This window comes from Saccopteryx leptura, chromosome 2, assembly GCF_036850995.1.
Source record: "Saccopteryx leptura isolate mSacLep1 chromosome 2, mSacLep1_pri_phased_curated, whole genome shotgun sequence".
NCBI lineage: Eukaryota > Metazoa > Chordata > Mammalia > Chiroptera > Emballonuridae > Saccopteryx > Saccopteryx leptura.
This window is the reverse complement of record NC_089504.1, coordinates 43199524-43220848: the sequence shown is the minus strand read 5'-3', so window position 1 is coordinate 43220848 and position 21325 is coordinate 43199524. Positions and strand designations below refer to the sequence as shown.

The following is a 21325-nucleotide window of genomic DNA, read 5'->3' as shown; positions in this document are numbered from 1 at the left end:
ATTTTGATTAATATACACACACACACACACACACACACACACACATATATATATATATATATATATATATATATATATAGTTTTAAAAAGTCACCTAGATCATACTGCTGACCTCAAGAAAATTTTTTCACTAAGTGAGCCTTTTTCTTATATCTTGCACTGACAACTTCTTAATAAGTTGGAAAGCTTAATTGGCATGGAAGTTGTCACCAAATATCAGAACTAGAAGAAATTAGAGCTAGATCTTCTAAATGAACAGCTTACTTTGATAAGAATTAAAAGAAAACACGTGGAGAGAGGAAGTGACTCACACAAGGCCACATGATACCTGAATCAGATTTAAGGTCTTTGGCTCCTGACTCCTGATTCAGTGCTCATTCCTGTTAATTGTACTGCCTCTTGATCACTCATATTCGCTTCATTGTCATCTATATCTCAGACAATTGGGGGCCTTTTGAAACCCCATGAAAGGTATAATATTGCTCTCTAGTAGACACTGACAGAAAGGAAGACTTCTAAAGAGGTCGGTCGCACCAGTCACTGACAGCCAGAGCTTGTTGGGAAGTCCTCTGCTAATGGTGGGAATACGATGAGACATATGCTGTATAAATCTTGTTTCAGTCTGGTTTCAGTAATAAAGAATAATGGCATTGTGATTAAGGACTGCATCATCGCATCATAAGGGAAGGGTTTATACGCAGTATTGTGAAGCTGATGGGTCAGAGATGCTAGGTGGGTAGGTTAATTGCAATTTAACGGCTGTTGAAGACGGATTGCCTTTTCTGACCTCTGGGTTACTCCTGAGCTAGTCAAGTGGCATAGTTCCATGGGACACAGCTGTTGGGGTGAATGCAGTCCCAAGCAGAGTTTCTACCAAGCAAGGGACTAGCTTGACTGGCAGAACCTGGCATATTGTTACACTCTCTGAAAACCTGTCTTCATTTGAAAAATACTGTGATTCTTATATGGTAAAAGCAACCAATAGGTGTGATAGTTTAATGAAGGGATGGCAGCATCAATAAGGGAAAGCTAGCTTTTGAAATATCAATTATTAAAATGATGCTCTCCTAAAATATTGAAAAATGTTTATAAGGTTCAAAATTTCACCAGATAATAGGTACTTTCTGGAGCCCTGGTTGAGGAGCTCAGTTGGTTAGAGCATCATCCTGATGCAGTAAAGATGTGGGTGCGGTCCCCGGTCAGAGCGTACAGGAATCAACCAATGAACACATAGATAAGTGGAACAACAAATTGTTGTTTCTCTCTCTCTTTCTCAAATCAATATATTAAGAAAATAAAATAAGCAAACAAATAAATACTTCCACAGGATTTTTTCACAAAATAACTTTTCATTAAAATAAGGCTCCCTCTAACATTTTTCATCATATCAGAAATAGAATGACCAATTTACCTGTAATGCTTAACTATGACTTATATAGCTTTGGAACATTGTAATGCTGTTCTCGTTCAAGCTTCATGATTTTGGAAAATGCTTTAAAAGTACATTTTCTTACCATAATCTTATTTTCTTTTAAAATCTAGGTCTGATTTTGAAACTGAGACTTTAAAATCATAGTCAGACTCTGAAAATCTAAGTCTGGTAGTGGGTTAGATTTATGAGTTACTTAATGCAAAAAAATACATTTCTACGAAAAATGTAGATGCCTCTCACTCTTGTTCTTGACTAAGTCAGTAGAGGGAAGGAGGTGTGGAGCTAAGATGGTCCACAGATACAATGCCCGTTTATGTGCAAAAAATATAGTAACTGTAGGAAAGAAAAAGAACTGGGAGACATGGTTCTAAAAACTACTGTTTTTTAAAATAAAAAAGTTATTCTGCAATAGCTTTTTCAAGAAATACATAAAATTTGTTTTCTAATCTTATTATCACAAACATTTTTGGTTCATGTTAAATTTGTGAAGTTTATCAACCAGTTCTTTTTCAGATCAACATAAATCAGTCTCAGAAAGTAATAATAATTAATTTTGAAATGCAAAGAGTTTTAAATTTATTGCTATTATTTCAATAATGCATTTATTTGTATATGTCTCCATTTACTTTTCATTGTTGCACAGGTTTGCCGTCAGCAAATTTGGCCGCGCCTAACCTCACCGTGGAGGAAGGAAAGTCTATCACATTATCATGTATTGTTGAGGGCGATCCCGTTCCGAATTTGTACTGGGATGTCGGTAATCTGGTTTCCAAACATATGGTAAGGCTTGTCTTGGCTCTGTGTTCATAGACAGATGAGAGCATCTCAGACTTGAGGTTGTATTAACCTAGTGATGATCATTTAATATTTTTAGGGCCACATATGGGGAATTTTTGCTGTATATTTACTTTCTATTCCTAATGAACAAAGACTAATACAGGTTTGCATTTTAGTTATGTAAACCCAGTAGACTGGAGTGACTCTATGTCTCTAGTGAGCTTTTTGTGTCCTCGTGAACAAGGTGAGTGGCTCTGCTTTTGCCGTGGACGAAATAGTAGGTAGGTGTTCAAGGATTAAGTCAATTTCACATGATAAACCATTAAAATCTAGAGAAATAGAACAACTTCTGATGTATTCCTTTGCCTGTGCTCCATTAGGCTGGAAACTTTTTCTAATGTTATTGATTATTTTCTCTGGTTAGGGGGAAGAAACCCCAAATCTTGTCACTTTGGGATCAGTCCTAACAAAGATTATCTTTGTCTGTTAATTCATTTGTAGAATGAAACAAGCCACACACAGGGCTCCTTAAGGATAACTAACATTTCATCTGATGACAGTGGGAAGCAAATCTCTTGTGTGGCAGAAAATCTTGTAGGAGAAGATCAAGATTCTGTGAACCTCACTGTGCATTGTACGTAATCAGACCAGCATGTGTTTTTAATAGCAAACGGCTGTGGACACACCTACATTTGTCATTGGGGCACTCTGGGTGCTGCTTAAGTGTGTTAAAAAAAAAGTGTATGCAGTGTTCTGTGCATACTTAATTAAGAAATGTTATCAGCCTCTTTCACTTGTTCTATTTCTGCTAATCTCTCTTGCTCACACGTTGCCTTTCCCTTAAGCTTCTTTTTCCATCTTAAGCTTGTCCTCTGTGCCTTCCCTCATCTTTATTTGATAGAACATATTCTGAGCTGGTTATCCTCCTCTTGTTCCTAAGTTCTAGTTTAAATTCTGATAAGCCAGTTCCTAAGCTTTTTTTTCTGTATAAAAGCAATATGCAACTTTAAAGTTCTGATACCTAAAGTATGGGGCTGGCTGTTCACAACACCTACTTGTACTGTTGATACAATAAAACCTCATTAGTTTGACGTCAAGTTTCCATCAGAAGGTTGGAGGAGTCCTACTTAAATCATTGAAAATCATTAACTGCAAAAATCTTTTATTACTATAACTGGTTTACTTTTCAATTTAGACATTGATAATAAGAGGATATTAATGCTTCTTAAGCATAAGTGCATTATTTTCTAGTATTATAAACAATGTGACACACATCTTAACATTCCAGATTGTAACATTCAGTGTGAATATGCATTCAGTAAAAATCACATCCACTGCTCACATCATTGCAAATCCTGAGCTAGCATGGTATAAATTAATGAGGTTTTAACTCTGTTTGAATTAGGATTTGGATGAGAAAAGCACAAGTGTGCATGTGTGTATGCATGAATACGCGCTACACACGTGTAGACACTGGTTAACATTCATTCATAGCAGACCGTCAGCATGTGATTGTTGGAGTGAATGACTGAAATCACCAGCCATAATCCTTTGTCCCTGGCACTACTACCACTATGCCCAATAGGTACCGGACTCATAATTTCTATCATTTTGTCCCCCCTGGAAGCCTGAAGTCAGTGTTATACCCAAATATATGCAACCAGCTTCCAACTTTATGTCCTTAAATCAACACCTCACCAAAAGCTCATTTGAATGCGGTGGGAGGAAGTGTGTCCTGGGCACGGGGACCTGGGCTGGTGGGAGGAAGGTAAGTATGGCTCCTGCCTCACTGTGTTCCTTGTGTTTGTAACACAGACCTACAAATAAGAACACACAAATTCAAAATGGTCTCAGTGTAGGTTGACATACATGCGGCAGCCATGGTCTAAAGAATTATCCTTAGCTGCCATAATTTAGGTAGAGAAAGAGGAATGCATGAAAGAGAATATTAACAACTAAGAGAACCTTTGCAGTGACCGCACTCAGAGTGCATTAGTTATCGGGCTATGACTTTCCCCCCTGGACGTGAGGAACGTTGACAACCAGGAAGCAGTGCACGAGGGGGCAGGACGTCTGCAGCAGGCAGCAGGAGACCTGGGTTCTTGTTTCAGAGCTGCCTTGCTCAGTGACCTTGACCAAGTTACTTAACCTCACTAGATTTGGGTTTCTTCATCTGGAAAATGATGCTAGTAGGTCTCAAAGGTGTTTACCAGTCCTTAGTTGTACAATTATCAAAGTCAGATTACACTAAAATAAACAATTAGGATGGGTTTTTAATACCTTCACATAAGAGAATTACTCTGTTTAAAGATGCTACTTGATAACTGTTTATTTCCCAAAGCATAAAGTGCTTTATATTTAATGTTAAAATGATGTCTAGTTAGGACTTCAGACATTGGAACGATCATTAACATGTGAAATACTAGCCCCCTCCCCCCCGCCCCAACAGTATTATAATGAAATGTGATGCTTTTAAAGAGCATTTACTATTGACAATCAGTGAAATCAATCAGCATCGAGAGGAACATTTGCTGCATTGGTCACTTTCATCAGTTTTAGATAATTTATGTGAGATTAGGGCTGCAGGCAAAATTTCCAAAGTCATCTTTATCATTATTTGTAGTATTTAGTGAAGTACTATAAAAACAGTGGTCCTCTAGGTTTTGATAATGAACCCCTGTAATAGCAAGGCGTATAAATCAAAGTCAACTTGAGTTCAACCTTTCCCTGTCAGAAATCTCTGGGATCTGTTTGGAGCTGGTTCCCACACTGAATAGTTGTGAAAACTGACTTTGATGCATGGGTCTTCAGCAGAGCAGAGAAAGGAGTCTCTCTGAAGCTCCCTGTAGGGAGTTAAGTCAGCCTTGATGATGACACAGAATACGGATGAAGTCCAGGGCTGAAGGTCATGTGGTTTCTTAAACCAAACAATGGTTGAATAAAATCCCCTGTCAATGACACAGAAATCTGGAGATGGGGAAAAGTTTGAGTGTTCTGATGCTATTAACTCTCTCTTTTTCAATTTAGTTGCTCCAACTATCACATTTCTCGAATCTCCAACCTCAGACCACCACTGGTGCATTCCATTCACTGTGAAAGGCAACCCCAAACCAGCGCTTCAGTGGTTCTATAACGGGGCAATTCTGAATGAGTCCAAATACATCTGTACTAAAATCCATGTTACCAATCACACGGAGTACCATGGCTGCCTCCAGCTGGATAATCCCACTCACATGAACAATGGAGACTACAAGTTAGTAGCCAAGAATGAGTATGGGAAGGATGAGAAACAGATTTCTGCTCACTTCATGGGCTGGCCTGGAATTGATGACGGTGAGTACCCGATGATTTTGCATCTCGAGAGAAGATAGGGTCTGCCACTTCACTGTGGACAAAATCACGTGTACAAGCCCCCCTCCCCCAATGACTTACAATATCATTATTTCCATTTGACCTTCCCAGTCTTGCTAATGGGTCTGTAGGTCAGCAGGGGCAATGTTGTCCCAGGCATCTTTATTCTGGGCTGCAGTGCAGGGTGAAGAAAGAGCAGCTACACAGGAGACCTGCTTCCTGGGGCAAGTATAGTGTACAGGAAGACAATTAGAGATACGCAAGGCTTCTTAAGGCCTTGGTTTGGGACTGGCATGTGATCTCTTCAGCCTGTGTGCCTTTGGTCAAAGTAGATGATAAGACCAAAGCCAAGTTCAGGGAGGGGCTGGGTCTTGTACTCCTTCCAAGGAGGTGATGGGGGGGGGGGGATGAATACTTTAGAACAATGATCTGATATATACATATTATTTTTATCCCAAGTGTTGAATGAGATTTTATAACCACAATGGCAAAACCCAGGCAAAACCTTGAGCAGAAGAACTGTGTTTGGTTGGCTCCTGAACCATTTAAGATGTATTTTCTAGCCCCTTATCTGTTTGGAATTCAGAATCCTGCTTTTTCATGTGTGGATGAGAACCCAGTGCCCTGGCATGTTTTGCTTATCTGGGCTGACTGAGATGAGGCATCCTTTTTATCAGATCCTGAGTTGTTTTTCTAGGACTGGGAATAGTTTCCATCTGACCAATGGTTTGGGCTGGGAAAAAGAGTACTTGCACCAGGGGTCCGTTCCGTGGCTAGCAGCCAGATTTTAGTGTGAGCCCAGTAACAGCAAGGTTGGTTGTCATGCTTTTACCTGCTTCAGATCCTGTTGTTCAGTGGAGTATTCTCACTTGCTTGGTCTTGTTGTCCAAAGACCTGTTGCCACTGTGGAGGCCGAGGCTTGTATTTGGGTATTGGGACCTGTACATCAATTGAATTCTTCACCATAATAGCATTGAGTTAATCAAAGGCCACACAAAAATGGCTTGACAGAAGGAAAGGAACATAGAAACTTAGAGATCTACGCGGCAGGGGCTGCTTGGGAAGCGTAAACTCCTCTGGCTCACGGGGCAGCCTCGGGGACAGAGGTGATGCAGGTGAAGCCACCTTCACCAAACAGGAAGTGAGAATGTCATAATTCTTATTGCATAATAAGTGTTCTTGTGATCTTGGTGTTTATTAAACAGCTGTGTACATGCACAAGTTTCCTTAGAGTGTTCAAAGTGGGATTTGAATTCTCTAAGTTTGCTTTACAAACAGACTTTCAGGAGTGTAGAAATGAGCGGTTTGGATGCCTTGCACAGGCGCCCCTGGTAGTTGCCTTTCCCATTAATTCTGAAGTTTAGCTGTTTGGATCCACTTGCTGTCGTAAATCTCTAGTTTACTGCATGTTTCAGGTAACATGGCTTCATAGTTAAATTCAGAGCCTCTGCTTTGGGACGCCTTTTCGTTTGTTTTTACATAAACTTTTGATTTGTGAGTAACTTTAGATTTACAGAAAAGTTGCAAAGACAGTAGAGAGAGTTCCCAGCGGCCCTGCACCCAGCATTTACTATTGTTGACATCTGACATCCTCTGCGGTGCATCTGTCAAAACGGAGAAACCGACACGGGGCCATTACTGTTAACGAAACTTCAGACTTTATTTGAATTTTGCCAACTGCCTTTTGAAACCGTTGGAGATGAACTTGATGCAGGGCGAAGGTCAGGCATTTAAAAGTTTTAGAAATGATCTGTGTGCTTTGATATATGCACAGTTCTGTTCGTGTAAAGCCAGTAGCTTCTATTTTAGGTAGGATTTTGATGGATTTTATTTTGAACATTTCTGTATGGTGCCAGTGTTTGGTAGAGCTTAGCTCCTCTTATCCATGTGGCCTTATTTTTTTTTTTTATCTTATTTCTGTTAGTTTTAACTTAGGTAGTAATAGGAAGGAATTGTTTTCTGGCATAAGAGTAACTTGGAATCTCTCAAATATTCTCTTTAAATAAAGTAATCATTTGTTTATAAAAAATGAAAGCTAAGCTCAATTTTATAAAGGTGTATGTGCCCTCTTTTCTTCTCTTCTTGCTTATTTATTAGCTTTTATTTATCAGGTTTTTTAAAATACAAGTATATGCTTTTAGAAAAGACTGCTTTGGTTTCTTTTTTTCTCTTTAAGTATTTACTCAAGGGCCAGCTATCAAGGAGTAATAAATGACAGTGGAAAGGAAGGAGACTTGGCCCCCAGGGAGAGGAGATATAAATGGCCCTCATGGGTCATAAACCAGTGTGACCAATTAGAGCTTGACCTCACTTGGCTTGTGTGATAGAATCTTTGTGGGCATTTATAAGATTTGTAGCTGAAGCATACAGATAATGGGCTTTCTTAGACTTGATTCCTTTCCCTCTCCTCCCCTTTTAAAACTAAAGGAAAATAAACAAATAGCAAATATAGTTATATCTTTTCCCTGCTGGTCCAAAGGTACATTCCAAAAGTTAAGGACACCAGGTCAAGTTTGAGTTTATATTTGTTCAGCATTTCTGCTGTCGTCATACAGTAATTGATGAAGTTTAGCTCATACAGATATTTCTGATAAAAAGTTTCAGCTCTATTTTCTCCATTGTTTCGATGAGATTTTTTTTCAACATCGCTCGCTCTGGCTGACAAGGGAGCGGGAAGCCTGGGACCCCCGGGAGGCAGTTTGCATGGCCGCGCAGAGCTCGAACGAAGACAGCAGCTCTGCTGTTCTTCCAGGGTGTGTTCCTCATTCAGCCCGGAGCGGAGAGTTCCAGGGACGGTCACCTTGCTTAGGAGTTTATTCTCTGTTTGGAGTTAGAGAACAAAATGTGTCAAAGTAAATTAAAACAGAAATAAAAACAAAAACAAGAAGTCCCTGAAACAGACATGGGTGAGCATGGAATCGTGGACGGGCTGACTGGATGTAGTTCGAGTTCTGACGGCCTTTACTCTCGCATGGCATGTAAATAAATACTCATGTGGAGGCAGCCTTCTGCTTTTCATTTGGAGAAAGGATGAGACAGAGAGACCTCTAGCCAGCGTCAGCCGGGCCACAGGGGTGCCATCCACAGGGTGTGAGGCAGGCAGTGAAGATCCCCATAGAATGTCTTTACAGAGTGCAGGGACCTTGCAGATTCCAACACTGAGCCAGCTGGAGTGCAGATGAGGAAGAACAGGTGTTATCATCAGGTCTTTAGGTATCAGCAGGACCCCAGGTACAAGCTAGAGCCTTCCCATCTGTTAATCACTGGCGACCTGGCCGTTCACTGAGAAAAGGAGGAAAGACTTTTCCAAACTGCAGACTCTAGGTTGATCATTTCAATCCCATATAGAACTGAACTCATCAGCTCTGTTCAGTTTTTGGTTATGTTTAAAGCACAAAGCATAATCTTTGGCTTCGACATGAAATCTGGAAAGCCATAGTGTTTATCTTTGTTGCATACTAAGGAGCACAACTTGTGACAATCAGTCTAATTTCATTTCATTTTTGTTTTTCTTTATTCCTTTAAAATCTACTCACTAGGAGCAAGCTTCTCTAGGCCCCAGAACAGTAGTAGCGCCTGGCTCCTTGTTGAACATTAGAATCAAGTGGGGAGTTTTATTTAATTATTATTTTATCTTATTTCATGTTTGAGGCACATTCCTGGGGTCACCTCCAGCGATTCTGATTCACACTCTCAGAGGAGGCTTGGACCTCAGCATTTTGTGTTTTTAAGATCCACAGTGACGGCCCTGGCCAGTTGGCTCAGCGGTAGAGCATCGGCCTGGTGTGCGGGGGACCCGGGTTCGATTCCCGGCCAGGGCACATAGGAGAAGCACCCATTTGCTTCTCCACCACCCCCCTCCTTCCTCTCTGTCTCTCTCTTCCCCTCCCGCAGCCAAGGCTCCATTGGAGCAAAGATGGCCCGGGCGCTGGGGATGGCTCCTTGGCCTCTGCCCCAGGCGCTAGAGTGGCTCTGGTCGTGGCAGAGCGACACCCCGGAGGGGCAGAGCATCGCCCCCTGGTGGGCAGAGCGTCGCCCCTGGTGGGCGTGCCGGGTGGATCCCGGTCGGGCGCATGCGGGAGTCTGACTGTCTCTCCCCATTTCCAGCTTCAGAAAAATACAAAAAAAAAAAAAAAAAAAAAAAGATCCGCAGTGACTGCAATGTTCAGCAAGCATGAGAATCGGTGAGAATCACTGGTCTGGGTGAGAGCTCTGACCCAGGTGAGGTTTTCCTGCTCCTTGTTGAGGAACAGACAATCCTTTGGTCATGTAAGGTTGCAGATAAAAATCTCAGTTGAGAAATAGCAAGTCCTGTCTGAGGTAGAAATCAAAACTCTGGACTTAGATTTAAGGGCCAGTATCCTCCTCGTCCCAGTTCAGGCTGGCTGCATGGGGTGGGGCTAGACATTGCCGGTGAAGTGTCAGCCCCTCTGCTGCCCAGAGGCAAGAGGACATGGGGAACAGATGGCAGGGAAGTGTGCTTGCTGGTAGCTTTGTTTCTTGGCACCTGAATCTCTCAGGGCTGATTCATGGACTTTTCTCCTGGAAACCTTTATGGGTTCTTTAGAGATTTTTGCTCTCTGCAGTCCCCTCTTCTGCAGTTCCCACAATAGAAGCAAACTCATTTTTATTCCCACTGGTGGAAGCAACTCCTTCCTCAGCACCTGGAACACAGCTTTGCGTTGGGATCTGCTTCTCTGCGAGGTCCTGTTGTCAGCACCTAAGACACCTTTCACAGACTTGTCTTTCATTCTGCCTCTCTCTGGTCCATAAGAAGCCCTCATGAACCCTTGTCCTGACACCTCTGGGTCTACAAGTCTAACCCAAGTGCCACCTGCATCCTGCCACCACAGGTTGCTTTAGCCTTCTCTAGCAGGAGTCAGGCACTCATCTTTGGAGCCTTTTGCCTGCAGGGAACAAGTTCAAGTTCTCAGAACGTTGCCGTGGATACCCAGGGTGGAGTGGTGGCAAGGGCAGTGCTCCTCTCCAGAGGAGGTTCTTTTCTAAGTGTTTCCTCATTCTCTTCTCTCTGGAACCCCTGAACGCCCGGTGTGAACATGGGTTAGCTGTCGGCTGCTTCTTTTGTGGGTTCTTCAGTGCTGTGCTCTCAGAGGTGGACTATGAGAGAATCCTTAATGAGGGAACCCATTCCTCACGTTTGTGTTTGTGTTTTTAGCCATTAGGGGGAAGCTTTCTGCCCAGAACTGTTTTTCTCTCAGCACCGGCCTTGTTCTCCCTTCTCTAGGAGATTGGGCCTCCCAGGGATGAGGAGCTCAGGACTGCCACCTTAGGCTTCTCCCTAAAGCTCCAAGTCTAGAAATACTAAGTCTAAGTTCAGTTCCCAGGGAGAGTAGGGAAATGTAAGCTCTCTCTGGCGTCTAAGCTCTTTCACTCTCTCCTCCCATTTGGAATGAGATCACTGGGGACAAAAGACATCTGTCGCCTGTACCCTAAATGTTCGGTGCAGGCACCGTCAGAGAGCGCCTGCCCCACTCAGTGTTTGATATCGAGCTATTTCCAGGTGTGCTTTATGTTTCAGTGTCAGTTGCTGTCCTTTATGCCCACTGGGGCCTTTTGCCTTTGGTCAGACCTCTCCGAGCATTAGAAACCAGAGCTTCTCAAACTTTAGTGAGCATACAGCGCTCCTGGGGTTCTTGTTCAAATGGAGATTCTGACTCCAGGGTCTGGAGAAAGGCCTGACACTGTGCATTTCTTTTTTTTTTTTTTTTTAAATGTTTTTATTTATTTATTCATTTTTAGAGAGGAAAGAGAGAGGGCGAGAGACAGAGAAGGAGAGAGAGGTGAGAGAGACAGAGAGAGAGAAGGGGGGGAGGAGCTAGAAGCATCAACTCCCATATGTGCCTTGACCAGGCAAGCCCAGGGTTTTGAACCGGCGACCTCAGCATTTCCAGGTCGACGCTTTATCCACTGCACCACCACAGGTCAGGCCTACACTGTGCATTTCTAATTAGCTCCCAGATGACGCTGGACCACATTCCAAGTAACGAGGGTAGTTCTGCCCGGCAGAACCTGGGGGAAGCCACTGGAAGAATTGGTCACATATCCACGCTGACTCCTCTAGGATAACAATAGTAATAATGATAAAAATATAGAATAATTAGTGCACTGGGGTGCATTCCAATTGGATTTGGCAAAAAAATAAGATGAATTCAATGCATGGGTTTAGGAGACTTGGGAGAGAGAATACGAAGTAGAGAGAGCAGAGCAGGTGCACACATGGAAAGCAAGGGGCCATTTGAGAATTCTCCAAAGATGCTGCTGTATCCTATTTAGCTTATGGGACAAAAATAAGCCTTGTCTGAGATTAAATTGATCCACTATGTCATTGGAATTCAATCCTACATAGAGAGAAATCTTCATGAACATGAGAATGTGTGTGGAGGCTGTGTGGAGGTTATAAGTGGTGAAGAGTATCTTTTTAAGTGGAATTTTTGTTGCTTGTTTGAGTGTCATGAAGAAGAACCCTGCAGCCTTGGCTAGTACCTTCTAATCAGATAACACACATTTCAAGAATTTTCAAGGTGATATAGTTCGATGAACGTGAACACGTTGATTGTTTAAGAGTGGATTTTCGTATGGAAATCATTACCCAAGTGACTGATCATTTAACTTGGAACAAACCTAGCTGGAACACTACATGATAAAATACCCTCAGTTTAAAGCTCTCCATTCTTTAAGCTGTACAGAAGAGTGTCTCTATGGCCCACTCATTCAGGAAGAATGTCACAGCTCAAGAATGCTCATTCACACAAGCAGTGGGAGTTAGTGACTTATGCTTCCTGATTCCGGAGCAGTTGTCTCCTATGCAAAATCTCGCGTCAGGAACAAACTATAAATACTGGAAGAGTTTTCCCCCCAGCTTCTCATTCGTGCCTTTTTATCAAAAGATTCATGACGTCTGGATGAACTAGAACACTTAGAATTGCCCTTAAACTGGCAGATTTAGATTTGGTGTACTTAGGCCAAAGAATGTAGAGAAAGGAATTCCTCCAAAAGTGTAATTGAGAAAATAGAAAACCCCCTACTAGGTCCTCAGTCCATTTGTCATTACCCATTTCTTGTTCTGAGAGTGAAAGGAATGTTCTACCTGCTTTTCTGCCTTAAATAACCGTGAAGTCTGGTTCAGCCATAGACTCATACTAATCATGATAATTAAGATTTATACTTAAATAGCTCTTTATGTCTCAAGAGTACTAATGTTAATTAATTATCCTTCCCAAAACTTCTGAGGAGTTCCAAAGCCAATGCTGTTATCCTCTCCTGTCATTGGAAGACACCTTTGTACAGAAAACATGAAGAGACTCCCTGTGCTGCATGCATTAATGGTTCAGTCAGAAGTGAGACCCATCCATCTGAACTTGGCCATGTTTTTGGGGACCTGACTGCAGCCTGCCATTCAAAAGGGGAAGAGGAGAAGGATTCGAAATCAAAAAGCTGACTACCCTGAGAGAAAACACACTTGACAAAGGACAGTTTATTTGAAAAGACCAAACCTTTTGCTGTGGATTTATCATATGGAATTTTTTTGAAATATTTTTCAAGATCACACTAAAGAGAATCTCAAAATGAAATTGAAAGAAAAATCCTTTTTATTTTTAGAGCCTTAGAGACAAAATGCTTAAAGAAGGGCAATAGGTCTGTCTTCTGGCCTCTGCTGTTATTTTTATCTTTGCAACAGAATGGAAAGTGAGCCCTCCTGTCAGGCTTCCTATCATCCCACAATTTTTTTTTTAAATCCTACAAATGTTGTTTTCCTTCAACTGGTCTTACAGTTGAAAAGTCATAAAGATTTGCTTATGAAGAATTGTATACAGTTGTAAGATTTACCCATGAGCCATAACTGAGATTAGGAGATAGACGCCTCCTTGAAGTCATTTATCATCAAATGAAGAGGATAATGAGGTGCTCTAGTTTGATAGTGTTGGGAGGGGGAATGATTTCATTGACCACAGTTAGAAGCCTGTATGCCCCACAGCTCCTCTTTCGGGGGTGTATGCACCACGGGTTTAATACAGAGCTCTGCTGGGAGTGAGGTGAGGCTGTAAAACAGTCTCCATTGTTCTTTTCACAGGAGTGCCTCTGGCTGAGCTCTGGACCTGTTAGTCTTCTTCCTGTAGTTTCAGAAAACATACCTTAGGTCAGGAACCTAAGTGCAAGTGTGAGTGTAGCGCTGGAGACACTCAACAGACTCTTCAGATAATAGAACTTGAACTTCAGACACTCCTGCTTGGTGCTCATGTTTTTTGGGTTGGAAACAGTAGTAGCTTCTGCCCTGAGTGGGTTGTGGAGAGAGAGTGTGGTCTGCGGCTTGTTTGGAATGCCAGTGGGGTTCGTGGGGTTCCCAGGTTCCCACATTCTATTCTGGAGACTGCCAGCCCGAAGCTTTCGGGCTTGAGGTCACCCCCTGCTGCCCAGGTTTGAGATTTCTTACCAGATGAATGCTACTAGCATAGGATTCAAGGAAGCCTAACCCTTCTCAAATCCCCAGTACAAGTGCACCACTCAAGTTGGATGCTACTCATTTATCTTTCATTTTTTTCCCTTGGCTTTTTCCTTCAGAGGTAGTTTTCACCTTTCCTTAGCCACTTTTTAGTCCTGAATATCACCAACATATAACAATATAGAATGAATATGTTGAAACTGAATAAAAGAAACCAGCTAGAAGTTACACTTAAAAATAGCAGGATATTTTCAAAATTTGACCATTGCCAGAAGTTGAAAAAGGAAAGTGGTGATTCCCCACCCCTGTCTATATTTAAAATGATAGACCTCACTATGGGAATGTAAACATGGGAGGTTCGCTTGACTGAGAAGTTGCTAGAAGCAAAATACTGTGCTTGATGAGCTGGGGTCAGCTGGAGTCATGTGACCCTTGTTCTTTATAAACTCTAGGTCTGTGCACCCGCCGTGCCAGGCTCCCCAAACCTTTGTACACAAAGAGGCATTCCTTTTTTTTAAATGTTCTTTTTCCTTTTTTAAAAAACATATTCCCTATAGAGTTTTGGACAGCATGGAATTGTGAATTCATCATTTATTTTTATTTCTATTTTTTTAGAGAGAGACACAAGAAGGGAGAGGGAGAAGCGGAGGAGAGGGTTGAAAAACAACTCTAGTTGCTTCACTTTAGTTGTTTTCTAAAATAGATTGCTTCTCATAAGTGCCTTGGCATTTGGGGTGGGGGTGGGGCTTCAAGCTGAGCCAGTGATCCTTTGCTCACACCAGCAACCTTGGGCTCAAGACAGCAAATTTGGGCTTCAAGCCAGTGACCTTTGAGCTCAAGCCAGCCACCTTGGGATCATGTCAATGATCCTGCAAAGCCAGTGACCGCAGGGTTTTGAACCAGAGTCCTCAGTGTCCTGGGCTGATGATCAATCCACTGTGCCATTGCCAGTCAGGGAAGACATTTCTTTATTGAGACTAGTAGGCCCTCATCAGATATAGAACAATATGCTAGGGAGGAAAAAAGATAAAACAATGAATGCATCATTGTTCCTTCCACATTGTCTTTCTGTGAGTTTCATAATCTTGCACTAAATTTGGCTATTCCTGACAGTGAGAGTAAAGAGACAGTACATCTCATACATCTGGGAAAATGAAGTTAGGAAAATGTAGTGCTTTTCAGAAATCGTAGACGTGACCTGATGATTTGCTGGTGAACGTGGTAGGAGGAGGCATGCGCCGATAGGCATCAGAAGTCTGGAAAATAGCCTGTGTTACAAATGCTGGGCTAACCTATTTACTTTAGATCGCACCCCCAAATCCTACTTTTCTGTACCTGATGTTTGCTACATTGAATTGAGTCGTCATTGTGAATTTTCCGGGGAGCTTTGTGTGAGGAATGTGTTTGGGTATTCCCTTTCTGTGATGAGGTTGATTACACCGGTCAGTGTGTGGCTTAGCTAAATTGGGCTCTGAATCCTCACAGACATCTTTTTACTTCTTTTTTTTTTTTTTTTTTTTTTTGTATTTTTCTGAAGCTGGAAACGGGAGGCAGTCAGACAGACTCCCACATGCGTCCGACCGGGATCCACCCAGCACGCCCACCAGGGGGTGATGCTCTGCCCACCTGGGGCGTCGCTCGGTCGCGACCAGAGCCACTCTAGCGTCAGGGGCAGAGGCCAAGGAGCCATCCCCAGCGCCCAGGCCATCTTTTGCTCCAATGGGAGCCTCGGCTGCGGGAGGGGAAGAGAGAAACAGAGAGGAAGGAGAGGGGGAGGAGTGGAGAAGCAGATGGGCGCCTCTCCTGTGTGCCCTGGCCGGGAATCGAACCCGGGACTTCTGCACACCAAGCCGACGCTCTACCACTGAGCCAACTGGCCAAGGCCGTCTTTTTACTTTATATGGAATTGTATCTGTAAGAGCTGGTGGGGACTGGGTGTGGGGCCTCTGAGGGCATGAGAACAGCTCAGGGTGACCGGCTAGTCCTACTTTTAGCACGAAAAGTTCTATGCCCGGGGAAAGCCCTTATTCCTGGACAAACTTCAAGGACTTGCTTAGGACTATGCTAATTTTAAAATTTCAAGTCCAATGTCTTAGAATCCCCCTGGTTTCAGGCAATCTCGATGGTGGGTCACCCTAGTACAAAAGAAGGTCCTTGTAATTATATCCAAATATTTTAAAAATATAAATCAACTTAATGAACTGTTAAATAAAATAGGTGCTAGCCTCCTCTAAATATATGTGTATAATAACCTGGAAGGCTGGGTTTGAAGATCAGATTGTCAGACTCTTGGAGTTCCATGTTAGAGCATAGGGGTTTTAGTAGAGCTGGTCTCTGTCCATGGCCCCTGTTCCATGCCTCCAACTATTTAGCAAGATGTAATGAGTGAGCATGTGACACCCCAGCCCATCTGTACTGGTTCAGTCCTCATCTCTTCCTTGGGTCTTGGGTCACATAAATAAGTATACTTGCTTATACTGGTAGTGTGGCCACCCGTGTGCTGACAGATGTAGGGGAAAGATTGGTCAGCCCTAGGACGTATGTTTGGAGCCCATGAGGAGCGAATTCTGGGTCCTGGGCACCTGGAGTAAGGTCTAGAAGTGAAGAGTGGATCTGGAGGGCAGATAGCTTTGCAGATCCAGAGTGTACATTTGAGGGTACAATGGAGAAGGGGGCCAGAGTAGGATCCTTTAAAGTAATACTGAGCAGTTCCAAGAATGACTTGTTGACTTGGAGTTATAGGACCTTTCCTTCAGCAGTGGCAGGAAATCCTCTCGTGAGGGGACACCATGTGGTCCAGGAACTCTGCAAAGAGAAAGGACTTCAGCATATGGGTGGGTGCCCAGCAAGTAACATGACCAGGGCTGCCACTGGGACATGCTGCTGTTTTGTTCATTGAATTACTTCTCAAACTGCAGGGTAGTCTTCAAAGTCCTTCTCTGGAATGTCACATTAGCTCCAAATAATTCTGACTGTACATTTTGACATATTGTAACTCAAAACTTAGAAGTGATGTTTGGGATAAAAAAACTCAAAAGACAGTTGAAATGTCCTGAAATGGCTGATTTTGCGTGAATTGATGCAGGGCCACCTCACATGACTGCACAGGTATGCGCTGCACCATTTCAGGTGGTGCTTTTCAGAGACTATAGTCTGAATGGCTCCCCCTAGAGGTGTACAAAGCATGAGCTGCACAACAGTATACAACATCGCTGAGTCAAAGTGCACAATCAGTTACTTCATTTTTCTCCTGCTGAAATAAATGTTCTTCTAGTTGAACTGTGTTAAAATTTTAATTTAAACATGAGGGCCACTTTTATTTGATTCTTCATTTAAGCTAACCTTAATTATGCACTAGGGAATACATGAACAGAAAATTGGCTCGTTTCACTTTATTTTTAAATTATATTTTTTCTGCTAGTTTCAGAAGTGAAATGAGAACTGAGTAAGCTTTGTGATTTGCAAGTTTAGGTTTTCAGTGGTAAGTGAAGACTAAAAGCATAGGAAGTAGCTTTGGAAATTTATGTTATAACCACTTAAATGTTATATCAAAATGTAATTTTGTTTCCAGTTAGGCTTTTACTTAGAGACCCAGTTAGTTCTGAATGGAGAAAAAGTAGGAAATATTTTTGTCTCCAGTTCTTGTTGACGGCGACTTTTAAAAAATGTTTTTGGAAATGCTCACAGGAATATTTTAAAACAGAGTATTCTGATCATCTCGGTGAATACAGCAGTCATCCAAAAAAAAAATTAAGTGGGTCTACTTTTATATTTCTCTTTGACATATTAATTTATAATCTCTTATACATAAACAATTTCAATAGAGAAAGTACATTTATTTTTTGTGTGTGGTGTCAGGGCAAACATAAAAAAAGGGTTTATGTAGTCTTGCCAACCTCTCTGAAGACTAAGCAGAGAGCAAAATTGTACTTTAGACATCATCATACAGGGCACTTAATAATGTTTATGAATGCAAATAGATCTGTCAAAACAGAGTTTGAAAGTAACCCCCAACTCATCAGAGAATTACAAGAGTGTACAGAAATGAGCTGTCTTTTGAGATAAAAATACCAAAATTGCAATTAAAATGGCCAACTATATAATAGCTGAAGTTTTTCAAGCTAACGTGATTTGTGATTTCTCTTTATTTTTTTCTGTTTTAGAGAGTGGGGTCCGTGGGACTGGGGCAGGGGACACAGTGAATGGGAAACACACCGAGACTTGCGTGTTTATTTACCTGTCCTATAAAACAGTCTGTTCAGTTACAAAGTCTTTACTGTATGTTTAGCTCATTTTGGTGGGTATTAAGTTAGTAAGTATTTTGTTAAACTCTGATGCATACTTACACATCTTTGTTTTGTTTTCTGTTTTAGGTGCAGACCCAAATTATCCTGAGGTAATTTATGAAGGTAGCTATCATGTTGTTTTTATTTTGTATTTTTTTTTTCAAAACATTTGTCTTGCATGAAATAAATCAACCAAAAGAAGACCTTTAAGCTCAGTTAAATGTACATTTTACGCACTACATAGGCCAAAATAAAATTTCAAGAAAAATCATTCAATATTGATGGCTGTTTTCCCTTGATATTCACAGTGCCTGTAAATAGCATTTTCTCTCTTATGCTCAGTTCTTGGAAGCAGTAAATCCATTCTGCTCTAACGGACAATTTGTTTCCATAATTGGGAACTAATTACCTGTTTAAAAGCCATGGCTACCAAGAAAAGGGTGTTGTATCAGTTTCTAGTTATGACAGTAAACCCAATTCAAAATTGTGTTTCTTATATAATAAGGAAGTTTGGCTCATAGACAGGATCTTCAAAGGTAGAGCATGTTTTAGGGTGGGTTAAACCAGCAGCTTAATCATGTTATCAGGGACCCAAGTTTTTTTCATCTCTACTCGCCTCCACTCATGGTTCTGCCTTCACAGATCCCCCCCGCCCCATGGGTTCTTAGATGAGGCCAACGGAGGGGCTGCGGTCATTCACACTGATGGGAGAAAGGGTAGAGTTTCTGAAAGGGTTTCAGAGGAAAAATAATTTTTCCAGAAACCTCCATCTGGCCTTCCAGTATCTGATTCAATACCCTGCCGGGTCATAATCCATTCTTGCCTATGTTACTGATAAGCGGGATGGATTACCCCTTCAATTAACTAGAACCACCCCTGTTAGTTTCCCTGGAGGGTGTGCTTGAACCCCTTTTTATGAATATGGAAGGGGAGAAACCAAACGATGTACTAGATTAACTTTTAACTGAACATTCATCTGTACTTTGCTATTTTAATCAAATGCCAGGGATGTTTTTCTAGGTGTGAAAATCCAACTTTAACAAATTTTCAAACCACCTTCATGACCAGGTGGCCTTTATTTGGGGACGTGGCAGGCTAAATTTCAAGACTTGGCTTGAAATTTAAGATTGATTAAAAGTTAGAGTGATGAAAATAGTATACTTATATAGGTATTTTATAAGATATTTTATTCTTTAATTGTATATTTTTATAACACACTGACATTTTATTTTTTTCTATAAATGATTCTGTGTTTATATGTTTATTATATGAGTGTGCACTTAATTTGAGCTAATTTTAACTGGGGAGTTATATTAACTTTACCTGCTTTATACATGTTAAACTGTAATTCCCTCATGCTGTGGTTTGGATGATTTTGTGCATTTTTGTTTTTATTTGTCTTGATATGGTTTAAAGGAAGATTATCTCAAATTATATCACAGAGAAATATGTTTGAATTGTGATTTAACATTTTAAAATTATGCTTTTGACTCCTTTCTGGTAATTTCAAGACTTAATGTCATCTTTCCATTGACCTCACTTTGGGTCTTTGGGTCAAAATGTCATAATATTAAACTGTAGATACTTTAATGATTTAATTTTGTATGAGTGGTTGAATAGAATATGAAGAAGGAAGATCGACCAGAAAATGATATCTCTTCCTATTTGAAAAAAAGTTTTAATATATTAAAATGGAAATAGTGAGAATATAGTTTTGGAGTTAATAACAAAACAACAAAGATAGAAAATAATGCTTTTTCTGTTACTTTTGATCAAGTTCAAAGGAACACTCTGCTAATAAAATATAATTTAAATTGGTTACCCAAGGCTTGTGTGAAAATTCTACAGAGAGAAGCTTAGCTGGAGATGACTTAAGGAGGTTGTTTGTTCTGGATGCAAATTGAAGGCACCATATCTATTTAGAATAAAAATATAAAATGTTTATGCAGAACATTGTCTGCATTACGTTTGCCAAATTTTCTATGACTTTTATATGTAATGTTATAAACAAAATCTTTGCTCGCAAAAGACATCAGTCATTAATTTTCTAAAAATTGATTCAGAAGATGGCAACTACATTTGAGACATGGCGATATGAGAATGTATCCTTACAATTTTAAAGATTGTGTTGGTGCAGCTCCTATTAATTCTGAAACTGAAATATTAATGATTCATAACTCTTTAAAAAAGCTCATGTGTATTCCCAAGTTCCCTCTCAGTGTTGAATCCACATCCCCTGGTGGGTGGCTGCCTCTGTCCAAATAAGATACAGTCTGGTCTCTGCCACCATCTTTCCAGTTGACCTACACTAGTCAATTAACATTCTTTACTTGTAAAACTAATGGTTAGACTCAATCTCTAAAGACCCTTCCAGGTCTATAAATCTGTGGCTCTTAGATGATTAATTCTCTTTTGTATTTATATTAAATGCTTTAGCAGAAGGGGATCTATTCTTATGAGCAAAGAAGGACCCTAAAGTGGGTGTAGAATTTGACCACCAAAACAAGACTGTGGAGATCTGGTTGGGTACAGTGTTAGCGCTGCACAGTCTCAGGGTTGCAAGGATTTAACCCAGTAGCCGGGGCCTGCTCCTTTCTTGCCAGGCTGTGAGTGGTTTGCATTCTGGTGATTTGTCTGGGTTTGATCGGGGTTTTACTGTAGCCTCATGTTTGCTGTTAGCCTAATGACAACTTCATGATTCCTTCTCTTTCTCTTCTCTCCAATTTAAGATTATGAGACTACAGCGAATGACATTGGGGACGCCAGGAACAGAAGTAACGAAATACCTTCCACAGATGTTGCTGACAAAACCGGTCGGGAGCATCTCTCGGTGAGTGGGATACACAGTTGTTTCTTAGGTTGGTTTTGAGCATTTCGGATGCTTACACATTGGTGGTAGCTGTCATATTGTCTTTATTTTGAATTTTCAAAATGTTTGTTTAAAATGAAACAAATCAACTAACTATAAGAAGACTGTTGGAGTTGCTTCAATGTAGGCCTTTCAATAAGACATTTTTA

The 21325-nt window shown here is 41.2% G+C and overlaps 1 protein-coding gene across 1 annotated transcript in view; it reads left to right on the top strand.

The window, feature by feature from the left end:
• Window positions 1-21325, top strand: part of LOC136393682 (BDNF/NT-3 growth factors receptor-like) — an 83276-nt gene that overhangs the window by 52220 nt on the left and 9731 nt on the right. Inside the window, exons 9-13 of the mRNA XM_066366310.1 lie at window positions 2076-2212; window positions 2711-2843; window positions 5237-5542; window positions 18395-18430; window positions 21037-21137. Of these exons, the coding sequence (XP_066222407.1) occupies window positions 2076-2212; window positions 2711-2843; window positions 5237-5542; window positions 18395-18430; window positions 21037-21137 (713 nt within the window). The remainder of the gene's footprint in view (window positions 1-2075; window positions 2213-2710; window positions 2844-5236; window positions 5543-18394; window positions 18431-21036; window positions 21138-21325) is intronic.